At 37.8% G+C, this 22,628-nt stretch overlaps 1 protein-coding gene across 1 annotated transcript; it reads left to right on the top strand.

Moving 5' to 3' along the window:
- Window positions 1–2,160: 2,160 nt before the first annotated feature.
- LOC121728867 (transient receptor potential cation channel protein painless) lies at window positions 2,161–17,470 on the top strand. The gene is made up of 2 exons (XM_042117186.1): window positions 2,161–2,352; window positions 14,245–17,470. Exon 2 carries the CDS (start codon window positions 14,279–14,281, stop codon window positions 17,081–17,083), a length of 2,805 nt encoding a protein of 934 aa, XP_041973120.1. The 5' UTR covers window positions 2,161–2,352; window positions 14,245–14,278; the 3' UTR covers window positions 17,084–17,470.
- The last annotated feature ends 5,158 nt before the right edge of the window (window positions 17,471–22,628 follow it).

Below are 22,628 nucleotides of genomic sequence, written 5' to 3' on the forward strand. Positions count from 1 at the left end.
CACAATTATTTGACTGTGCAATTTCGAATGGCGCACTAGCTGTGTATATGTAAGTTACCAAGTCGATTTAATCGTGAAATGATTTCTGTCGTAGATCGCGAATGGATTAAAGTAGTGATATTAACCTGTAACATCCTCTTTAGTGATATTTTACATTGTTTAAAACGATTAATTGTTACGTGTTATTTCGTTAAAATTGATTAAGTTGTATAAACAGGGCTGGTAGGTAGTTTTTTAACAAATGGTATGTAGTGTTGTATTAGTTTTCGCATGCTTCGAGTCAGTTTGTGTCATTACTGTATTTATATATTTTTTTATTCCGATTAGCGTAGTTGTAATTCCAATGTAAAGCAATGTATTTATTGTTATAGTTGGCCGCGTGGTGTGTTCGATAGTACCAAACCAAATGAATGTTGCAAGATTGTATTTAAGTCTGTTATTAAATTTATTAGAATATTGTCATGAAGTTTTGTTTTATTTATTACACTCTCTGCATCATACAATCATATAAAATAAACAAGCATTTTTTCTAATATAATAATAATAATATCTAATATCTACACATTGGTTTTTAATCAGTGTTCCGCCGGAGCCAACATTCGGTACGCGAATGAATATTAGTCGGGTAGCCGACCTCGTAAAGATTCCTTTTTATTTCTTATTGTATTTTTATTAAATTTTAAGATTCAATATCGTTACAGTTAATTTTTATTGTGGCTTCAAAGTGGTTCCTGTTAACAAGAAAAACGATAATGTGGTCCCTGACAAAGAAAAGGTTGGGAACACCTGCTCTTCACGAATGTGCATCATGTAAGTGTAATATTAGAATTTAATATGTAATAATTATTATTGGGAACTTATTAATGGCTTACAATAATAAAAAATATTGATTGTTAAAATAGCTGTACGTTTTCTCAAATAAATTAAATAAAAAAATACGTGAGCACATTTTTTCCCCGCGTACAAAATCAATGGCAATCCGCGGATGCCCAGTTATATTTTGGGTTTTGGGAACCTACAAAGTTTTTATACAAGACACTCGTTACAGCTCGAATAACAGTCAGCCTCATAAACAATTCCCCCGACTGTACACTTAGGGTGAAGCCCAACGAGCGTAATTAGTGAGTTGTGAGCCGCAGAATTTCTGCCGCGTAAATATCTTTTCATACAAATCATGACTCACAAAATTACGCTCGTGTGAATCAAACAAGACTTTTGTATGAAACTGAATGCAGCAGAATTTCTGCCAGCCGAAATTCTGCAACTCACAAATTACGCTCGTTTGGCTTCACCCTTAATGCAGCTAAGTAGTTACTGACATAACCTTCGATGTTGGTTTGGCAAATGTGAGTAATACAACCTTGTAGAGCAGTTAGTAAGTTCCCGCCTACGAACTAAAAAACTGCTCCGCCCACTGCAAAAACTTGAGAAAAAATGCAAACCATGACCGAAAGAACGATTTACATATCAAACTCCAAATTTGCATTACATTTTCTTGTAGATTTCATAAATCATCTACTTACCTACGTAATATTTTAAGTTCGTAGAGGCTTGTTATTAGGACAATGCTACAATAAGTTATCGTTAAACGCTTTTTAGTTAATTACCTACTATCTACTTAAGGGCGTACCTTTCTACTCACGTAGTTATCTACTATGCATTTCGTGTATCGTCAAGAGAAGAATGCCTCCAAATTCCAATCTATAAGCTATCAGCTTATATATCACCTCACCTGATTGACAAGTAAGATGATCCATGCGTCGGATGGGCATGTAAAAAGTCGGTCCTGCGCCTGATCTCTCGCCGGTCGTGTCGGTCTTCCGTCCCAGTGGGTTATGAGAGTAAAGGAATAGAGAGTGCTCTTGTGTACTGCGCACACACTTGGACACTATAAAATCACTCCTGCGTACCTGGTCTGGTTTCAATGAAACCGGCCACCGTCACCGAAACCGGTGTGGGGAGTATTATTATTATAAGCTATGCAGTAGGCTATGCACTTATTTTATACATAAAGTATCGATTGGGGAAGGATTCCTCCATAACTAAGTTATGTATTTATTTATTAACTCGAACAATCGACAAATCGAGAGTTGAACTGCAGTGAGTAACATAGGCGTATTACGTTGGTCATTCGACCCGCGTTGTAGTCACTTGTTATTGTTGATCGTTGTAATGTGAGCGGCAATTGAGTTTGTCAGTACCAGTAGCGCTGAGCAGAGGACAGCGCCTCCCACTCGTCTGCGCGCGCGCCTCCTCACTCGACGACGAACCCGCGCCGCGCGCGCGAACCAATAGCGCCTGTGAACAAGTGATTGTGCCAAGTGGAAATTACGATTCATATCCTCTGAAAAGGTAAGTCTGGATCTTGGTTTTTTTGTACTAAATATCTAATTACAATTAGCAAAACGGACGTCTGCAAATTCCATTGCAATTGAAGCTCAATTTGATCACTCATGTTTTTGTTAGCGATGCAGTCTATGTAAGATGATTTTATAATATCATATCCGACGAATATGACTAATTTTATAAATGCAAACAAGGCCAAGTACACGGTTTTAAAGTAAATTTTTAGTCGAATTATTCATCAAAAACCGACTTACTTGTGTCAATGTCTCTATAAATTAACAAAACAGCTATCTGAAATGAGACGAGCAAAAAGAGGAGGAACATCTGTGGCTAAATATCGCACAAGGACCAAAACATGAGCCCTCGACAAAGGTCGCCGGCTGGCGGCTGACGTCATGATATTTATGGTGCTGCAGGATGCGGGTATTTGCTTAATTACGATTACCCAAATGTTCTAGAGACTACAACGTACCGAGCAAATTGTAATCAATATTAATTGTCGAACATATTGTGAACCTAAAATCTAAGATCTTAACAAATAGTTAACTATTTTCTAAGGATAATCTTACAACTGAAGGATCAATAAATACAATATTGGTTGCTTCAATACCAGGAGCCTTAAAAATAGTACCGAAACAAGATTGATTTGTAAACCTTAGGATAGTTAGGTCTTGTAAAACAGGTTTGCTTCTAGGGTCTAGGACCAGTTAGATTCCTACTCATAGAGAATGTTGTTCCATAAGATATACCTAGCTAGCTAAGGCCTAAGCGGTAATACATTGGAGCACCTATCAGATACTTAACTATTAAGCAGACTATAAGTAAGGCCAGCAAAGTTCAAAGTGTTATTTTTGTCAGTCGGTCGTGTTCTTTAACTCGACATAAACATGCATTAATTTTTCATTGACAGCACTCAATCAAAAATCGCTCTTGCTGCAATCTTTCTCACGCTGAAATTTTGATTAATCGGACTCTACAATAAATATTGGGGCCATTTGAGAGGTCACATTATTCATCCTACATATTAAAATATCGACAGGTAAATGAACGTAAAATGAGGTTTCTCTCAGTTATACCTAGGTACCTACTACAAATACTGTCTTAGGAGCAAAATATGGCAATGTAGAGACTGAACTTTAAAGTAAGCATTAGGTTTATTAATAGTGATTAGTGATGTTTTTATGCAAAGACTACAGCAACATATTACATACTGTCGTCTATGGTAGCAAAGTAAATATTTACCATCATTAAGTTAATACTTTATGCAATATCGCAATAGATATTTGATGTCTACACCACCGCGTACTGTGGTTTATGAGTTATGACGAAACAGCAGTCAACCGATCCGTGTGGCTGGTCTCATGTTAATATATTTTGACCACAAGGACAAGGAATTATAATTTCATTTAGAATATCATTAATATAGTGAATTTTACTCCGATAACTACCTATATTCTTTGACTTACTCCGTGGTCTTTATGTAGGTACGTCTATGTATATATTATTATGTACTTATGTGGGAACTGGGAACTCCATATTTGAGTTAAATTCGATCAAAATTGCTTCTTTTCGGGATTAGTTACGTCTTAATCATAAATTTTTGGTCAAAGCATATATTATATTCAAAGCTAGCAAACATAAAACCATTACCTCTAGATTCTTTAAGTATATTAAACTGTATTAATATTATCACAAGTAACTAAGTAGTGAATTCTATAACTCCGTACTAGGTATATTAACATTTTTAATTATATCCGGTAAAACTTATAATGTACTTTATGAATTTAAACTTGGACGAAATGAATAAATTAGCAGCAATGACATCATCATATTATTATACTTATAACTTATAACAAGAAATTATTCACTAAGGGTCCTAGATAAACAGTTGATTGATAAAATATATTATGACTAATATATTTTCAACTTTGCTGTAGGTAGTGTTTAACTTGAAATTCGGATTAATTGTTGACATTTTCCTTATTGATCTTATTTAAAGTACACCCCTCCTATAAACAAACTAACAAAACATAATACACATATTATCTTAATAAGAATTGAGAAAACATATTTTGGGCGCATTTGCTATAATTAATTAGAATTTATTATTTAATATTTTATAATTATTTACTAATTAAAATGAAATGTAGAATAATTATTATTAAGATTCAATACGACAAATCAGCACAGAATGGCCAAAAAGCAATGTGGTGTTTGCAGGCAGGTGAAACGCACCTGCGACTCGACAGCTGAGTCTGTGACACCTTGTATATCTCAGCCAGCTATTATAATGTTAAGTATCATTTATTTTGATAAAGTAATGGGCTCCAGGGATTCCGCGATGGTCAGCACTGTTTCTATGTGGAATTATTGTAAACAAATCCAGCATATTTTAGTACGTTTAGTAGCTGCAGGCTCCTGCTATTAGGTATATACCACTAGTCACTACTGTATATCATGTAAAGTGGTACATGCAACCGTATCAGAGAAATTTAGAAAAAAAAACTTGGAGACCTACAATGAAATTTAAAAAAGTTACTCGAAAAGTTATCGAATAATCGATTTTTGAATAAAGAGTGTCACGTTACATTGACCTCATTTTATATTTTAGCAACCTCGTCCGGTTCCGAGACAATGATATTTTACATTACCATACAAATGGAAATCGACTTACCATCTTCGATCTTTTGTTAGCAAACGAGTTTAACCTTTGAGAAGAAAGTTGGTTGATTTAATCGGCGGCTTTGTTTGATCAATGCCGTGCGCCTGCGCTGCGTCAACAATGTATCGCGGGTGACAAACCAAAAATTTTACTTCACATCGCATCGGTTATTTGGTAGATATTTATTAGTACCTATGCACTAAAAAATAGTTAAATAAAGTTGTTTTTAATAAATGAGATTATATTTTGTGCTTATTACATTTTTTACAAATTATAAAGTACATAATATACATAGTTACTTAGTTCATAGTTGATAGATCTAGGTAGATATAAATTATAACATTATCTCTCCTTTTTAACACGTAAAGTTACTTTAAGACATCGATGTCCTATAAAAATCCATACTTAATATTATAAATGCGAAAGTGTGTCTGTCTGTCTGTCTGTCTGTCTGTGTTACCTCGTCACGCCCAAACCGCTGGACCGATTTTACTGAAATTTGGCATGGAGATACTTTGAGTCCCGGGAAAGGACATATGATACTTTTTATCCCGAAAAATGTACGGTTCCGCCGCAATAAACGAGTTTTGGCGCAACGGAGTTGCGGGCGTCATCTAGTAAAGATATTAATACGATAGTTCTACATTATTATTCATCTACATAATAAATAATAATATAATCTATTTAATGATTCATCTCACATGTACCTATCCTGCGAGAGGGCAGCAGAAATTACAAAGATTGATTGTTCTGTAGCCAGCTGGAATCGTCATCGTAGCCTCCAACACCCACGTAGTTTAGGTAATAGACTTAAATATTAAGGTCTAAAGAATCTGATTCATACTTTTTTATTTATGAATAAGTAATATTATACTTAGTCTGTCTCGGTTTAAGCAATTGGAGATATTGTAAAAGCTTAAAAGATTCAAAAGTAGGTATATTCAGAAATTCGTAAACTATATTGAGTAGAAAATATACATAGTTATAAGTAGGTGAAGTAAGTAAAGGTATTCTGCAGTCTCTACTGTACCACAGAATATATATTAGTAGACTACTCTATATTCTGCAAATTAGTATCTAACCAATGCCACATGTATCAATTACTATACAGCGATGTTCACAAGTTACAAGTTACAACATACTTATAATATGTATACTACTCTATGTACCTAGGTACGACTTGCGGGTGTCGTGAAATATTTTCTCACGAAGTCATGGAGCACCGGACACGACTTGGCCAATGTCCTCTGCAACTTAATCTGCAAATTATGTATGGATGTGCGACAGCCGAGGCGTGATTATGTGCCACGACTTAGGTACTTGATATAACTTATAGTCTGGACAGACTTTCTTTCTTAGAGTTACGAGAGTGGTCCCAAAGTATATAAGAATAAAGTTCCTGTTAGAGGTTAAATAAAGCTGAACGGTATGTGACTTGTTTGCAATGTCATGTAACATGTTCCTCTCTTATGATTGCGATAAGAAAATATTTAGAAGTTGAACCACAGTTCAATCTGAATCTTAATTCTAATTCCCTTCTAAACTGCGGAGAAAGTTATTCATACCCGTAGTTAGTTAAAAACTGGATTATGAGGGCGGTGTTATTTAAGTTGTTAATATTTAATTAATTTTATGATTAACTTCAATATATTACACACATAAGCCAAATAAGACCACTAAGATAAAATCAGCGCTGTCTCAACTCTCAAGCATGATTTATAAAGCAGATCAAATAAATGATAATAATATTGTTAACTTGATTAAGCCCGCAACTCCGTTGCGCCAAAACTCGTTTATCGCGCGGGAACCATACATTTTTTCTGAAACAAAAAGTATCCTATGTCCTTTCCCAGGACTCAAAGTATGTCCCTGCCAAATTTTAGCAAAATCGGTTCGGCGGTTTGGGCGTGAAGAGGTAACAGACAGACAGACAGACTGTCTGTCTGTCTGTTACCTCTTCACGCCTTGCGCATTTATGATATTAGTATGGAAGTATGGATTAGTATGGAATATGGATATGGATAACTAGGGTGTAAGTAAATTTTAATCATATACTTAAGCCCCCTTCCTAATAAACGCTGTATAAGCTTTGAATAGTTATACAGTATTTTGTCTTCTTCAATCCAATTAAAAATGTCACTTGTGTGACAGGAACAAAACACTGTACCTATAACTATTCAAAGCTTACAACGTTTATTAGTAAGAGAGAAGATGTTTAAACATAGAAAAATAATATTAAGTATATTGGTCTCTAAAATAGCAATTTATTAGAAGTTATAGTAGATATGGCCAATGGACTTACAAGATTATGCTAAAAGCTAATTTCAGTAGGCTGTATTTATTACCTGACATATTTTTATATATTTCATTGATATCCACAAAAAATGCTTGAGAGTTGAGATGATTCATCAATCAGCTCACAGCTGTACTTGGATAACTTGACTGAAAGAAAATTGATTTTCCATTGATAGTACAAACTTATTCCTACAGTACAAAGGGATATTTGTATTTATTACGTAGCTAGTATTATATGTATTTTCCTGTTCAAAAGTTTTTAGATCAGGATTTATTTCATTAGATATCTAATTATTTGGTCTCAACTCAGATAAACTACAGTCTACATCCCGATAAATAAAGACTGAATAGATATTATATACCTACTTACTTCTCGCGGCAATATCCAAACACTCAGTAACCATAAACGACTATGCAATTTATATTATGTAGTACAGAATGCATAATTAGAATGTGAATACATTAGCTACTTCCGTTACAATAACCAATAAACCTGTAACCCATTTACTGCCAAAACCGGCGGTGGCCACTTAACAAAGGACTACCGATATGGCATGGAAGTATTCGGATGTGTCAATTGCTTTGGCATTACCTACTGGTGACTCTGTTTATTTAAATTATCATTGTTAGAACCACTTGAGCACTTCTATGAAATTAAGGTGACGCCTTGATAATTTGGCTGCAGCGATATCGATTTTTCTCAACAATGATTAAAGCTAAGAAATTAAAGTTCATTGTCAGTATTCATCATGTCTTTATCTTTGAATTACCCATAGCATAACACGATTGGTCAACTTTTATAACACAGAATAATTAATCTCTTTTTGATTAATTATTCTGTGTTATGAAAATAGGAATTCTAATTTTGCCAAAAGACAAGAGTGATTTAAGCTTCCAAAATTTGTACATAGATTAGTTCAAGCATACACTATAATTTGCCCATAGTTTATATGAAATTGTCGCGTAATTTAAAAAACTATTTATGGTTTTTAAATTACGCGACAAAAACCATTTTGACACTTACGCCCTTTCCATTTCTTGTTCGGCCGGCCTTACTTCATCGTCACCTTAACAGGTTTAACGAAATTTTACATCACCAGTCACCACGGAGTATGACATAGGCTACTTCATCACGGCAAGCTTATACGGTTTCCGCATGATTTTCTTTCGACGTAGATGATAGGTACTTACCAAAGTTGCTACTTTTGTATGATGACATTTAAAAAATTTACAGCTTAGGGACCTATCAGACAGAGTGGTCAAGCGTTTTTAGCGTTCTGCGTTCGAGCGGTCAGTCACACATGAGTAATTCTGGTCAGAACCTGTGTGAGCATAATATGTAAAGTCTATATATGTAACGTAATACAACACAAAGAACGCAAAACTGACTGCTTGAATGCTTGACCGCGTGACCGCTGTCTGATAGGTCCCTAAGAATTTAAGAAAGTAGGCAATGAGCAGTGGGCATGTAACATTAACCACAACACCTTAAACCGTATCCAAATGTTACATAAACGGCAAAAACTCATCTCAATCAGGCCGAGAAGCGAGTAACAGGGAAACAATACAAAACAACGAACTAAAATTTGCTCTCCGACCGTAACGGCTGGAACGTTTTTGTTGGTGCTGACTGTTGTGGGACCATCCATGTATTACGTCACAGGTCACAGAACAAGAAGCAATAGGTACTAGACTTGCCAATGCATGGTTGTAGAGATCCACAATCTACATGGCGTTGGAATAAAAAATTAGCTTTTGTTGGAGTTCCTACATGAATGTCGGTGTTGATATTTAAATTGCGAAAAAGTTTGAATTCCTCTAAAATGTTACGATGTGATTACTGCATGACGATGCATACGATGTGATTAATGTGATTCCAGCACCGGTAAGTCTAGGAGACATTAAAAAGTATAGTTTTTATGTGAATTTATCGCCTAATACACCTAAAACGGCTCTAGCTCGGCTTCAGGCAGACATTGATCACGCAGCACGCTGAAACCTCGCAGCCTTAGCCAGAAATAGATGCACATTCGTCGTAAATGATCCAGCGTTTTACAAGAGTTTTTATGGGCTATTAAGCACTTTGATACGAGAGTTCGACGTTATCGATAGCAATTAGGTACCACATTGCTGAATGGCGCTGCGAGCCAAAATAAACACGTTTAGGTACATGCGTTCTGTAAAAATATTAACCGAGTAATGACTAATTACTATTTTGCGTTTATTTGAGAGCAGTTTAGCCGTAATGTTCAAAAAGCTGAACTTTCAAAACTTCGCATAGTAAATTACTCAAGTTGTTGCATAATTGTTTAATAACTGAGGAAATTGCCTTTCAATAGTAAAGTAAATTAGGCACAATGCTGACAAAACAGCCGAACTTCGAAACCAATTGAAATGTGTGTAAACGGAAGGCCCTCTATGTTGGCTGGTCAAGTGCCGTCATGTGGTAATTGTTTGACATTTTTAGAGAGAAATAATCAACACAAAGCACTTACAAGTCCAATATGATCATCAGATTCAAATTCCTAAATCGATGTTGTGCATGACTAGAATTTGAGGACTAAATTCGTTTTTCCGAACTCTACCAAAGGCTAACTTTGGTATGGCATAAAACATCTAGAAGCGATTTTTTAAAGGAAATTAATAAGTATGTCGTTTACTATTTATCGAAAGTCGTGTTTTGTAATAACATCATAACAATTATTATTTATCGTGTATGGTTGTTATTATAAGTGTTACGGTATTTCCGTAGAAGTAACGAGCCGAGCTTTCTCCGAAACTTTAGATATCTTCCGGTGTAGGGACCAGCAATTTTTATCATTAAAACAAATTACTTATTATCTATTTTGTTAGCGTGATGTGTATTTATGTTATTACACAGAAGCGAGCCAAAGAGATAAAAAAGCTGACCCGCCGGAGAGAACGAATTTTCTAGTAGCGGCCATTGACTTATTTAATATTTTACATTAGTTTTCGAATATTTTTTGTGTTAGATAAGAGGTAAAATTACCCTAAAATGTTAGAAAAAAGTTCTCATCATACTAATATTAGTAGCATTATGACTATTTAAACATCTACTTTTAGTGTATTTAACCTTTCTCGTGTAAATTTTCGATATTCTTATTCAATAATAGTTCACCGCGGACCTAAATAATGTAAATACTAGTTCCTGAGTAACAATCGGCAACGGATACAAAATGTATTGTTCGCGGGAACACGTGTTTCGTGTTACTCTAATGTTCCCATGAGCGCGTTTTTAGAATACGACCATCGATATCGCATAATATAAAGATACACCTTTCAAAATGTATGAGTTAAAATGTATATTTTACCCCTTAATAGCAGCAAAGACAGATTAAGTAAGTACCTACCTATATGTAAGTATATTAATCACTGCAGTGTGTGCTGCTTTAAAATGTTTTCCAAGTTATAGAGAGGAATCGACCATTCAATTAATGCCGACGTGTACCTATTCAGTCTTCATCTTCACGGTTCACCTCTTGAACCTAAATTTAAAATTTAATTTATTCAAACATTCACTTCCTTTCTCATAGTTCTCATAGGAGAAATAGTGTTCAGTACCTACATTTAGCCAGACTGGGAGCCAGAAAATTATAACCGACCAGCGATGGGCGGCTGGCAACAACTCTATAAGTAATTTAATTTTTTTAATAAACTTTATCATTGACTTTGTGGAAACGTTTATAAATTAAACATAATATTGTCGTGACTACTTTAAATAAGATTTTATTGACAAATTGTTTACAGTCGACAGTATTTTACGTAAATAACTTGAGAAATAGTGGCCTGTGGATATATTTATCAATTTGTCAGAGGTTTTTGACAGGCACCCTCACCATGACATGGTCAAGGAAACCCACAGTTACTAGTTAGGGGGCGTCCACAAATTACGTGAGGTGTTTTTTTAGATTTTACTGACCTACTCTCCCCGCATGGTGAGATTTCGTGAGATTTTATTCAACCCCCTCTCCCACCCCCCAATCTCACGTGAAATTTTTCAAAATGTGGGTTTTTTTACGTAAACTTGTTGGATAATAATAATAATAATAGCTCCCACACCGGTTTCGGTGACGCTGGCCGGTTTCGTTAAAATCAGGCCAGCTACGCAGGAGTAATTTTATAGTGCCCAAGTGTGTACGCAGTACACAAGAGCACTCTCTATTCCTTTACTCTCATAACCCAGTGGGACGGAAGACCGACACGACCGGCGAGAGATCAGGCGCAGGACCGACTTTTTACATGCCCATCCGACGCATGGATCATCTTACTTGTCAGACAATCAGGTGATCAGCCTGCATTGTCCTAACCAAACTTGGAAATAACATGTTTCCAACGCGGGAATCGAACCCACGACCTCCGAGTCAAGAGCCGCGCTCTGTACCACTAGACCACGGAGGCGTTGCTTGTTGGATAGTTTGACAGTCAGTAGATGTATAACGTCAAAGTATGAATGAAATTATTATTTTTGGAACGAATTTGTGAATGATCTTAATCGTATAACTGCCGTGGATTACGCTTACGATTAAATCTTAAGAGGATACACCAGGGGCGAGAGAAATTGAAAATAGGTATTTGAAAATGTATTGCTGTCTCACCAATCTCAAGTCTCCCACCGCAGAGCGCGATAGAGACAACACGAGAAAAGTTCTAATAAAAGAACAGAAAAACTTCGATTCGTTGTCCGCTGATTCCTTCTCCAAAACTTAACGGATTTAAGTAATATTTTCATTAAGAATTCAAGCAAGGTTTGAGGTGTGTTCCTATGTTTTATTTTTTTTGTATATTCTAGCCAATTTTGTTTTCTGGGAGTTTGAACACAGAGGAAAATCTGGCCATTTTTTTGGGTTTTTGGACGTTCTTATCTTTTTTAATAATTAAATTATTTATTATTTATACATAGGGACATGCTTATAGTGGCCATAGATATTCAGGAAAAAAAACATAATTCTACCGGCATTATCCAGGGAGGAAACAGGGGACAGCGTTTGTATGGAAAAACGGCGGTGTGGAATCCTCTTAAGTATACGTACAATCTGGATGAAATGGACCAAAAAAGTATTATTTTATGAGAAAAAAATTACGAGAGATTTGCCGAGACCCTCCCCCCTAAACACCTCACGTAATTTGTGGACGCCTCCTTACCAAATACTTTAAAATATGTATTTAAAGCTATTTACGTATTTGGTAACATAAATTATTAAGTATGCTGTATGACATAATAATATATTATGTTACTTATTAGATTGGTATTGTTTGCAATCATAGAGTTAGGTACCTACCTAACTAGTACTTTTGTGTTTCTTTTCTTATAATACATAATTAGATATAGGTAGGTACATAGTAGGTACTATAGGAAGCAGGTTGGTAGCTCCGCCTACCTCCTTAGTTATTATTATAATAATTATCTTTATTATAATCATCTTTTTCATTGAATCATAACTCTACGAAATGAATCTACTATTGCCACAGAGCACTTTAACTTATTGCAATCCATCTATGGTCCGTGATATCGTCTTATGGATTAAAGCGTTACTAATCCTGCCGTTTATGTAGACACATTGCGGTCATGAACAAACATTTTCTTATTAATACGATAACCAAAGCAAATTGATTCGCAGCAACCGGGCCAAAGCTAAGCGGTAAGCCTGCGATAAACCTCAAATTTTAGTTAAGCCTATGATCTGCTTATTCTATAAAATCATTGGCAATTGACTATGATCGCAAAGGGCTATTTGTCAATAGGTATGACTAAAGACGAAGCCGCACTAGTGCGATTTCGCCTTTAATAATTCCAACATTTCCAAAAAACGAGAAAGACAAAGGATTCAAGGTAAAGGAATCAAAAATACCTACCTATGATGACCGCATTCTGCGAATGGGCTTGCACTCAGAAGAGCATTATATTATGATTCTGAATGTTGGCCGAAGTTCTATGGATCCTTCGATCACTAATATACAGTGATCGAAGTATAGATCGACTGCAGGCAATGTTCAATTAGAATCATAATCTGCATAGTTCTCTGAGTTCAACTGTATTCACAGAATGCGGTTCATATATTTTGGATACTCATCTCCACCAAGCACCCGCTCAAAATAACGAAGTGTACCTAAGCACCGCTCAGTCGGCGCTCACAGTAATTAAGTAACAATAATGAGCTTTTTCACTTCATATTGCCTCCGATCTAATGAACGCGGTACGTTATCAAAGACTCACTAATAACAATTAACTGCAATAAAGTCCTATTGAAATCGGGCTAATAGTCTTATAGGGTGATGAATTTTAACAACTAGTTCGATGACCGTAAGGTTGCTTTTTGCTCAAAGAAAGTTTACAATAAAAAGGCTAATTTTCTCATTCAAATTGTGTATGAAAATCGGAGCAATTACGTGACGGTAGCATAGAGCACGCGCTGCTCTAAAATGATAACACTGCGTGCTCAGAACATCAATTAGATTCAGAAAGTCGGAAATTGTAACAGTCATCTTGGAGATTTACTGTACCAACTTATTTTGGTAATAACGAGTACAAAATAATGTTACAAGGTAAACAACACTTGACCGAAATGAGTTGGAATAAGTGGTTAAAGTCAACGGTTCACTATTTATCTAATTAGTAACTAAGTAAGTTTACACTTAGATACCTGCTGTAGAGATTAACGTTTAGCTAACGGGCTCCACCTGACCCTACAACGTATCCATCTTTTTCCCACGAATATTTACGCTTCTCTTTAGCGTCGTTAATCTATTTACTCGAGTGTCGACCCTGTTTGCGTTTGACCAAATAATTTTAGCCTTTTTAGGTTCTTAATTGGACGTAATTGGAAAATTGATGTTTTTCCTTTCTTAATTTTAAACTTTTAATTAAATAAACGGTCAAAAATCGTTGACCTCAATTCTAATCGGTCACGTGTTTGTTTCAGATTCCATCTGGCATGACCGAGGGAAAATAGCGATATGAATAGCAACCGTCTCTCGCGGGGCGGGTCCCTATTCGGCACCGACCCCCAGGTGCAGCTGCGGTCGGCGCTTCGCACCAACGATATCGCCACATTCAAGAAGCTGCTTGGCTACGGCGCCGTCGACCTGGAGTATGTCTACCAGTACCCGGACTACAAAACGTGCCTCGAGCTGGCCGTTTCGGAGCCGCACAAAAAGGAGTTCGTCAAACTCCTGTTGCAGCACGAGGCGCAAGTGAACAACGTCAACGAAACCTACGGAGGCGCTCCCATACATCTGGCAGTGGAGTGCGGCAACAAGGAGGCGCTGGCCGCCCTGCTGGAGGACGACCGCATCGACGTCAACGTCAGGTGCAAAGGCAACACCGCCCTGCTCATGGCCATAAAACAGATCCAAGATTTGGACGACGATCGCGAGCACGAGCTGGAGGTGTACGAGCATATGATCGAAATGCTCCTGAAAGCGGGCTGCGACGCCAACGCACCGGATCAAAAGGGCGTAACGCCGATATATTCGGCGGCTAAGCAGGGTCTCGAGAGAGTGATCACATACATTTTAGATTACTGCAGGGATCCGATCGATTTGGATGCGTACACCGATATTCGGGGCAGATCGGCTCGGTACTATTTGCAGGAGGCCTTTCCCCATCTCGTCGGTAGATTTAAGACCATGACAGAGGAGGCCAAGGAGGCCGTCGGCGTTGACAAATTGTTTTCCTATTTATCTAGACACGACGAGGACAAGTTTGTGCGAGATCTCGGCAGGCTCGTTCAGAAAAACGAGCACAGGCCTATATTGGCCAGCAACAACGGCATGAATACGATGCTCCAGTTGGCGACAGACAAGGGATTCGAAAAAGTAGTCAGTGCCCTACTCAATTCTGGTGCGGATCCAAATGCGACGTGTAGCGGCAACAACAACCGACCCGTGGCCATCGCCTGTGCCAACGGATATCACAAGATTCTCCGAATGTACATCGAGAATGAATCTACGTTATTCGAGCCCTACAACGGAGAATCGCTGCTACAAACTACCGTAAAGAACATGCGCTCGGCTAAACACGGTCCTAAGGTTAATTATAGGGATTGCCTCGATTTATTGTTCAGCTTGGAGAGCATCAGAAAGAACGTCAATTATTCGGACATCAAAGACAACACCGCTCTACATTATGCGGCTCGAAATGGTGATAATGAAACTGTTCTGTATTTGCTGAGGAAAGGAGCGTGCATAGGTTTAAGAAATAAATTTGAGGAACCCCCGCTGGCCGATATCAACGCAAAAACTCTCGAATCCTATCTGGACGAGTGCATACAGACCAACGGGGAGAGGCCGAGCGACGACGGGTACGAAATTCATATGAAGTATAGCTTTCTCGTGTATCCGAATAATTCTATGGAAAACGAGCTCTGGGAGGTGCCTCTCATGGACAAATCGAACAACAATAACGACCTCAAGGAGTACGACGCCATCCTAGCGCCCGAAACGGAGGCTCTACTGTATATGACCGGGAACGAGGAGCTGAGGCCGCTTCTCGCTCATCCTGTAATTACGAGTTTCTTATACTTGAAGTGGCAGAGGATAAGTTGCCTCTTCTACGCAAATATTACATTCTATCTTCTGTTTTGGTTGTGTTTAAATATTTATATCATATCCGGTTACGGCGTTGAGTACAAACAGGACAAGTCGCTCGAGGCCCTAAACGCCGCGACCCACGTAATTGCCTCGATAGGTTTGATAATGCTAGTGTTTCGGGAGCTATTTCAACTGCTAGTTTCACCGACTAGATACTTGCAGAGCATCGAGAACTGGATGGAAATCGCGTTAATTGTCGTGTCGGCCTGGATCGTCTGCTACGACTCGGCGCAGGAGTCTACGAAGCAGCAACTGTCCGCGATCGCTATTCTACTATCTTCAGCGGAACTGGTTCTCCTCATCGGTCAATTTCCCACACTCTCCACCAACATCGTAATGCTAAAAACTGTGTCCTGGAACTTCTTAAAGTTTCTGCTCTGGTACTGCATCCTCATCATAGCGTTCGCGCTGAGCTTCTACACTCTGTTCAGAAAGGACGTCGAGGAGGACCAGCGGCCGCCGAACCCGAACGCCGCGCCAGACGCGGACGAGGACGAGGACTTCTTCGAGGATCCGGGGCGGTCACTGTTCAAGACCATAGTGATGTTGACCGGCGAGTTCGACGCCGGTTCCATCAAGTTCAGCGCGTTCCCCGTCACGAGCCACATAATCTTCGTCGTGTTCGTGTTCATGATACCGATCGTGCTGTTCAATCTGCTGAACGGGCTGGCGGTGAGCGACACGCAGGAGATCCGCGCCGACGCCGAACTGGTGGGGCACGTGGCGCGGGTCAAGCTCATATCGTACTTCGAGAGCGTTCTGATCGGGAAGATGTACACGAGGGAGATGAGCTGCTGGTCCTGGCTGCCGGCGTCCGTCCGCGACGTCAACGTGATCAAACCCCAGCTGTTATGCATAAGGCCGTTCGCGAGGCGAATAAGCCTGTTCCCGTTCTTCCTGCCGAAGTACCGAATCGTAGTGAAGCCGAACCAGGGCAACAGGATCGAAATACCGCAGCCGGAGCCGGCGGGCAAGTACGGAGACGACGACGACGTCGAGGGCGGGCGGTGCTGCTTCGAGCGGTGTCAGGCGTACAGACTGGACAGAAAGATCGTAAAGAGTGCCAAGCTCGTCATCAGCAAAAAGGCTCACGTGTCAGAGTTCGACGAAATAAAGAGTAAACTCGAAAGTTTAGAGAATACTCTGAAGAGTGTTTTACAAGCAAAATAATAAATAAAGTCCTAGGAGATTACGAAAGAGAGATAACGAGAGAAGTAAAAATGATTCCATGTATTTATAAAATATAACTAATGTGATGCCATTAAAGTAAGAAAAGTGTTTATCATATTATTGTAATTTGTAATACTACGTCAAGCTTACATACAGCTTCGTAAAGGTACCGGTTGGCAGAGGGCGACATAAGGCAACCACTACTGGTTACTATGTATTCGACAGACAGACAGACACGTCGTCTGCCGTCGCTTCATGTAGCCGGCTTCCAACTTGTACCTTTAGACAACACTTTTACGTTTAAAGTTTGAGACATTGACGTTTTCATACGATGATTTTCGGTTTTTTACAATTTGTTGTTAAAATATTAACAAATATTTAAATAAATTAAAGTGTTTTCTTAATTTAGACTTGTTCAGCTGCCTTACTCCCGAGAATCGAGAATCGAATCAGCTCGATCTCAAAGCTTTTGCTACTTCCGACATAATATATACTAGCGCAAGATCGTGCTGCGGCTCAATTTGGAACTAATTCGATCTCAACGGCTTTTTCCACTCCTGACAGCTACACTAGCGCACGATCGTGCTGCGGCTCAATTTGGAACTAATTCGATTTCAACGGCTTTTTCCACTCCTGACAGCTACACTAGCGCACGAGCTGCGGCTCAATTTGGAACTTATCAGACTCGTAAATCAAAATTTTATCGTTTCGAGAATAAGGCTACTGGACATAAAATATCGATCGTACATAAAATAATCCCATGATAAAAATCTTGTACTACTTGTTAGCAAATTACGTAATTTGGTAGCGTAATGTCAAACCCAGACGACCAATTATTAATGACGTAGACCCGCCAGGCCAGGCCTATGCATTAATTTTTAGATGGTATTTACACCATCATAATAATTTTAACCATTAAGGACATAGCTACAAATAAAAAACTGTTATAGTAGATAATTATGCATCTAAAATTTATTGGAAATTAATATCAGTGTGGTAAAATAATAATAAGATGTGACTAACGAATAACAATAACTTAATTACTTAGGTATTTTGTGACAAAATGATTGTTTTAAAATTTAGTTAGGTATCTAAGATCATATTTAAAACGTTTAGACATAACCGAAATTATTCATAAAAGTTACGTAATATGGCAACATTATTTTATAATATTAGTAAAATAATAGGGAGGTAAAATAAGTTTAAAACTGTAAAAAAACTACATCTCTGTAAGATGTGAATAATGATTAAAATAAGTATTCACTAATCACAAGACAACAATCTAAAAACGACGTTTTCTAAAAATTTGATCACACACAATAATATCTAATGGAATTTTAAAGATTTTAAGGACTCAAGGTCGGATTAAAAAATATACCATGTTTTGTCTTTGTCCTTCGAGTGACTTTTACAATGTAGGTATCAGACAAGGAAAAAACATTGTATGTTAGTAAAGGGGTAGAAATTTTACAAAGGAAGAACATTAAAACAGATTGTTAACACTTGGTGAAGAACCTAAATTCTACTTGAATTCTGACGTGAACTACGCAAATTTTCGTAAACATTTTGTACTTGCATATTATATCTGTTAAAATATGGCCACTCAAGCTGCGCGTCCATTCCATCGTACGCTTTGTACGCGCTATCAATATTTACTATTATAGCGAAGGAGTTTTTACGATGCAATGAATTCTGATTTTGATGCAGTGGACGCGCACATTTATAATCCGTTCAGAGCTTCTTTTACCTATGACATATGGAGGGTAGATGGAGGAGAACTATCTTATATGGGGGATATTTGAAAAAGTGTCCAGCTGTACGCATTAAATAACAGTTGAAAAATCCTCCAAGAGTGGCACTAGCTGCAGCAAAGGTAATGGAATGAATGCAGCCGTTGGTGACAAAATATAAATTGAAGTTAGCCGAATAGCCGAGTCACAGAATTACTGGGTTAATACCAATATATTTTCAAAAATATAACCTAAAATAGCTGAAATAAAAGCTGCTAAATGATTTAAAATTTACCCTGTTGCTACTGTAGCACCACCCTAATTTAACGCATTTCAGCGGACACTTTTTACAAACAGAGATATTTCTCCTCCATTTACACTCCATACTATGACAGTACGTGGGAATCAAATTAATAGAAATAACAAGGAAAATTACAATTACTATTAAGGCCGCCTAGTTAATATATGAAGGCACCGGCCACATACTGATGTTTGAAATATAATAAACGAACACTACACGACAATAATACTAAGTCATGGCATCTGCTCAACAATGGCAAGCATTTAGGAAATAGGCGTAGTAATGACAATATTTTGGGGTTATACGCCTCTAAACTTAAACTATGGGAGATTATTATTAATTGAGATTTCTAAGAGGTTTCCTTTTACTTCTATGAGTTAGGATTGGTTATTTTTCCGTGCCTTATTTTTACATTATATATTAGTATGTGCACAATATAATAGTGTTTTGCAATTACATCAAAGTTACATAAAAATACTGATACATTTTACTATAATTACAGATGAACTATAAATAACTGTTAATCTAATTTTGGTCTATGGCAATTTACTTAAGCCGGGTCCAGACGAGTGTAACGTGTAATGTAAGATTACGTGTAATTTAGCGTTAACAGTGTGGACGGCACACGAACTCAAAGCGAATTGTCCAAACGAGCCTTTGTGCTCGCGCGAAAACCGACAGCCGATGGATAAACCCCGAGCGTTACATGTAATGCTCGTAGTGCCGTCCACACGTAGAATTCGTGTTACACTACACGGTGAATTACATTACACGTTACACTCGTCTGGACCCGGCTTTATGTAGTACAAAAAAAATAATACCACTATTATAACTATGGAAAATGCGATTCGGATCGACCAGATTATTTTTATACAATTTGTACTTTTCTTTAAATTATTATATTCACTTACAGCCAAAATTTCCTGTCACATTTCTGTACCTCGGAAGTATACTACTGTAACTCCGCTGTCTATGAAAATAGGTGTTTTGACACAGCCGTATAAATAATATGAGATCTACAACTTTGTAAGGGCTATTAGGATCACATCTTTTTTGTAAAAATTGTGTGACACGTTATGTTTTATACCTCTAAGGTACAGATTTTTTAATCTAATTCTATTACTCTGATGCATACACATTACGTAACAAGTATCTATTATCTATAAAAATAGGTTTCCATTAAATTTATAACTAGAAATTGGGGCTTCTTTTGAAAGTATACGCAAGGCATGAGACAAGGTTTGGGGCATAATAAATAATAATTGAAGTCTTATAATTCGGTGGTATTAAAATGATGCGACCAACGACTTTTAATATTCCTACGATTTTCTAGGCACATAGCGACTATTTTTATTATTTTAACCATAAAGTTAATATACCTAGCGGAATAGAGCAACAATCTCGAGCTGTCAAACGAAACCGAAATTGAATTAAAAATTTGTTTACACTTTACGTATACAATTATTACAGAAGCAAAAAAGTTCAAAAGTTCAAAAACTTTTCAAAATTTTTGAACTTTTTTGCTTGTCTTTCTAAGAGATTAAATTGTCAATGTACCGATAAGTGCCGACTGGACGTCAAACATATGAAAAAAATTGGTGCTGCTGTCATGTGTCACACGTCTCTTTTTACCACGCAGTGTTACTGATAGTGACATCTCGGTAGCTCAGGGCCTTTGTTTCTCTATTCCGCTAGGTATATTAACTTTATGATTTTAACACACATTGAAGTAGGTAAATTATTGCTTGTTTATGTATAGTATAGTCTTGTTTTTTATAAGTGTTCTTACAAGTTTACAAGAATTTTAAAATAATTTTATTTTTAACCCTGCTACCTACCTGCTGCTACCATCTGTTATCAAGTCAAAATTACGTAAAATTTACAACTACACTTTTTAATTCTAAACCTACAATTTTATTGCTTCAGTAATACTTTATTCCAAAAGTATGTAACGCTTTTCCTGTGTAAATATTTATGTCATTCTTATATTAAAGTGACACAGCACAATATCAAGAAACAAAATATCAGCTAGTAAACATGCAGACTTTTGCCAATTTATTTGTTTTATTTTACTAAGGGCCTGTTTCACCCCTTCCTGATAAGGCTATTTACCAATTAACTTGACAGATCAAGTATGGAGAATCTGTCAAAAAAGTTGTGACAAAAAAGTTATGAATAGCCTATTAGGCATTTTATCAGAAAGAGGTGAAACAGGCCCTTAAGGAAATAAATTGTAGTATCCCTTTGTGATACTAACTACAATCTTTCACATGCCTTAATATCTAGAAATGCGTTTTTATTTGGTTTAATTTTTATTCAGAGTGATACTCAAGATGTAATAATTGAATAGAAATGGTTTTATCACAATAAGAGCCAGCCACACAGCGCGTTGCGTCGACGCAGCGCTGCCGTTGCGTTGTTTTACATACAGATAACCAAGGTGTTTACACGGCGCGCTGCGTCGTCGAAATTCACACATGACGGACAGCCCCCGAGACGAAGCGGGAGGGGGTGTTGACGTTTAGACTTCTTCGTTATAACGCTGCGATGACGCAGCGCCCGTGTGGCCGACTATGCATCAAACGGCAGCGCTGCGTCGATGCAACGCTGACGAAACGCGCCGTGTGGACTGGCTCTAAACAAGAAATGAAAGCGCGCCACCTCAACAATCTTCCATTGAGTACGTATGAGTAATACGTAGGGGCCTCGCCTCGGAAGGGGACAGCGGTCGGTGAGCCGTAAGCGAGGCGTCGCCTAGCCGTAGCTAAGCTGACGTACAGGCGCTACTGATACTCATTGTTAATACGTGCATACGGTTGACGCCTGGTTGACGGCGAGGCGAAGGCGATACGGTGACGATCCCTTTCCGAGTTGATATGTGTGCTGTGACCACTAAACGACTGAACCGATTTAGATGGGTATGGAGATACTTTGAAAGACGGGAATGGACATAGGATAATTTTTGTTGCGAAAAACTGCCAGGATTTCGCGCGATAAACGAATTTCAGCGCAACCGAGTTGCGGGCGTCATCTAGTGTGCAAATATGTACGATCGAGGGAATTGATTCCTAGGCAGTTGACTTATCTACGTCATTTGGTCGGCTTATGTCAATCCAATGTTAGCTGCACTGACCTCCATTATACAAGTACGCTGGACTTATGATACCCAACTGTTTTGTGTGCCTATTTGAAGCGGATCAGCGCCCCCAATGCGGGGAAAGAGAACTAAATCTGACGTAACTTGCAAATGGACGCTTAGTCGCTATTGGTTGTAGAAACTAGTATTAGTTCCAAGTACTCCCACTACTGCTATCAGCGCCAATATGGCGACTTTAAAACGTCATTTTTACGTCAGGTTTAGTTCTCTTCCCCCGCATTGGGGGCGCTGATTCCGCTTCAAATAGGCACAAAAAACAACAGTAATTTCAAATATATATAGTATATAAGTCCAGCGTACTTGTATAATGGAGGTCAGTGGTCGGATGGGTTTGACTTAACGCGACTAAATTACTTA

This window comes from Aricia agestis, chromosome 7, assembly GCF_905147365.1.
Source record: "Aricia agestis chromosome 7, ilAriAges1.1, whole genome shotgun sequence".
Taxonomy (NCBI): domain Eukaryota; kingdom Metazoa; phylum Arthropoda; class Insecta; order Lepidoptera; family Lycaenidae; genus Aricia; species Aricia agestis.

Excerpts from the sequence above, each read along its gene's own strand:
- LOC121728867 (XM_042117186.1), top strand. The coding sequence starts at position 14,279 with ATGAATAGCAACCGTCTCTCGCGGGGCGGGTCCCTATTCGGCACCGAC.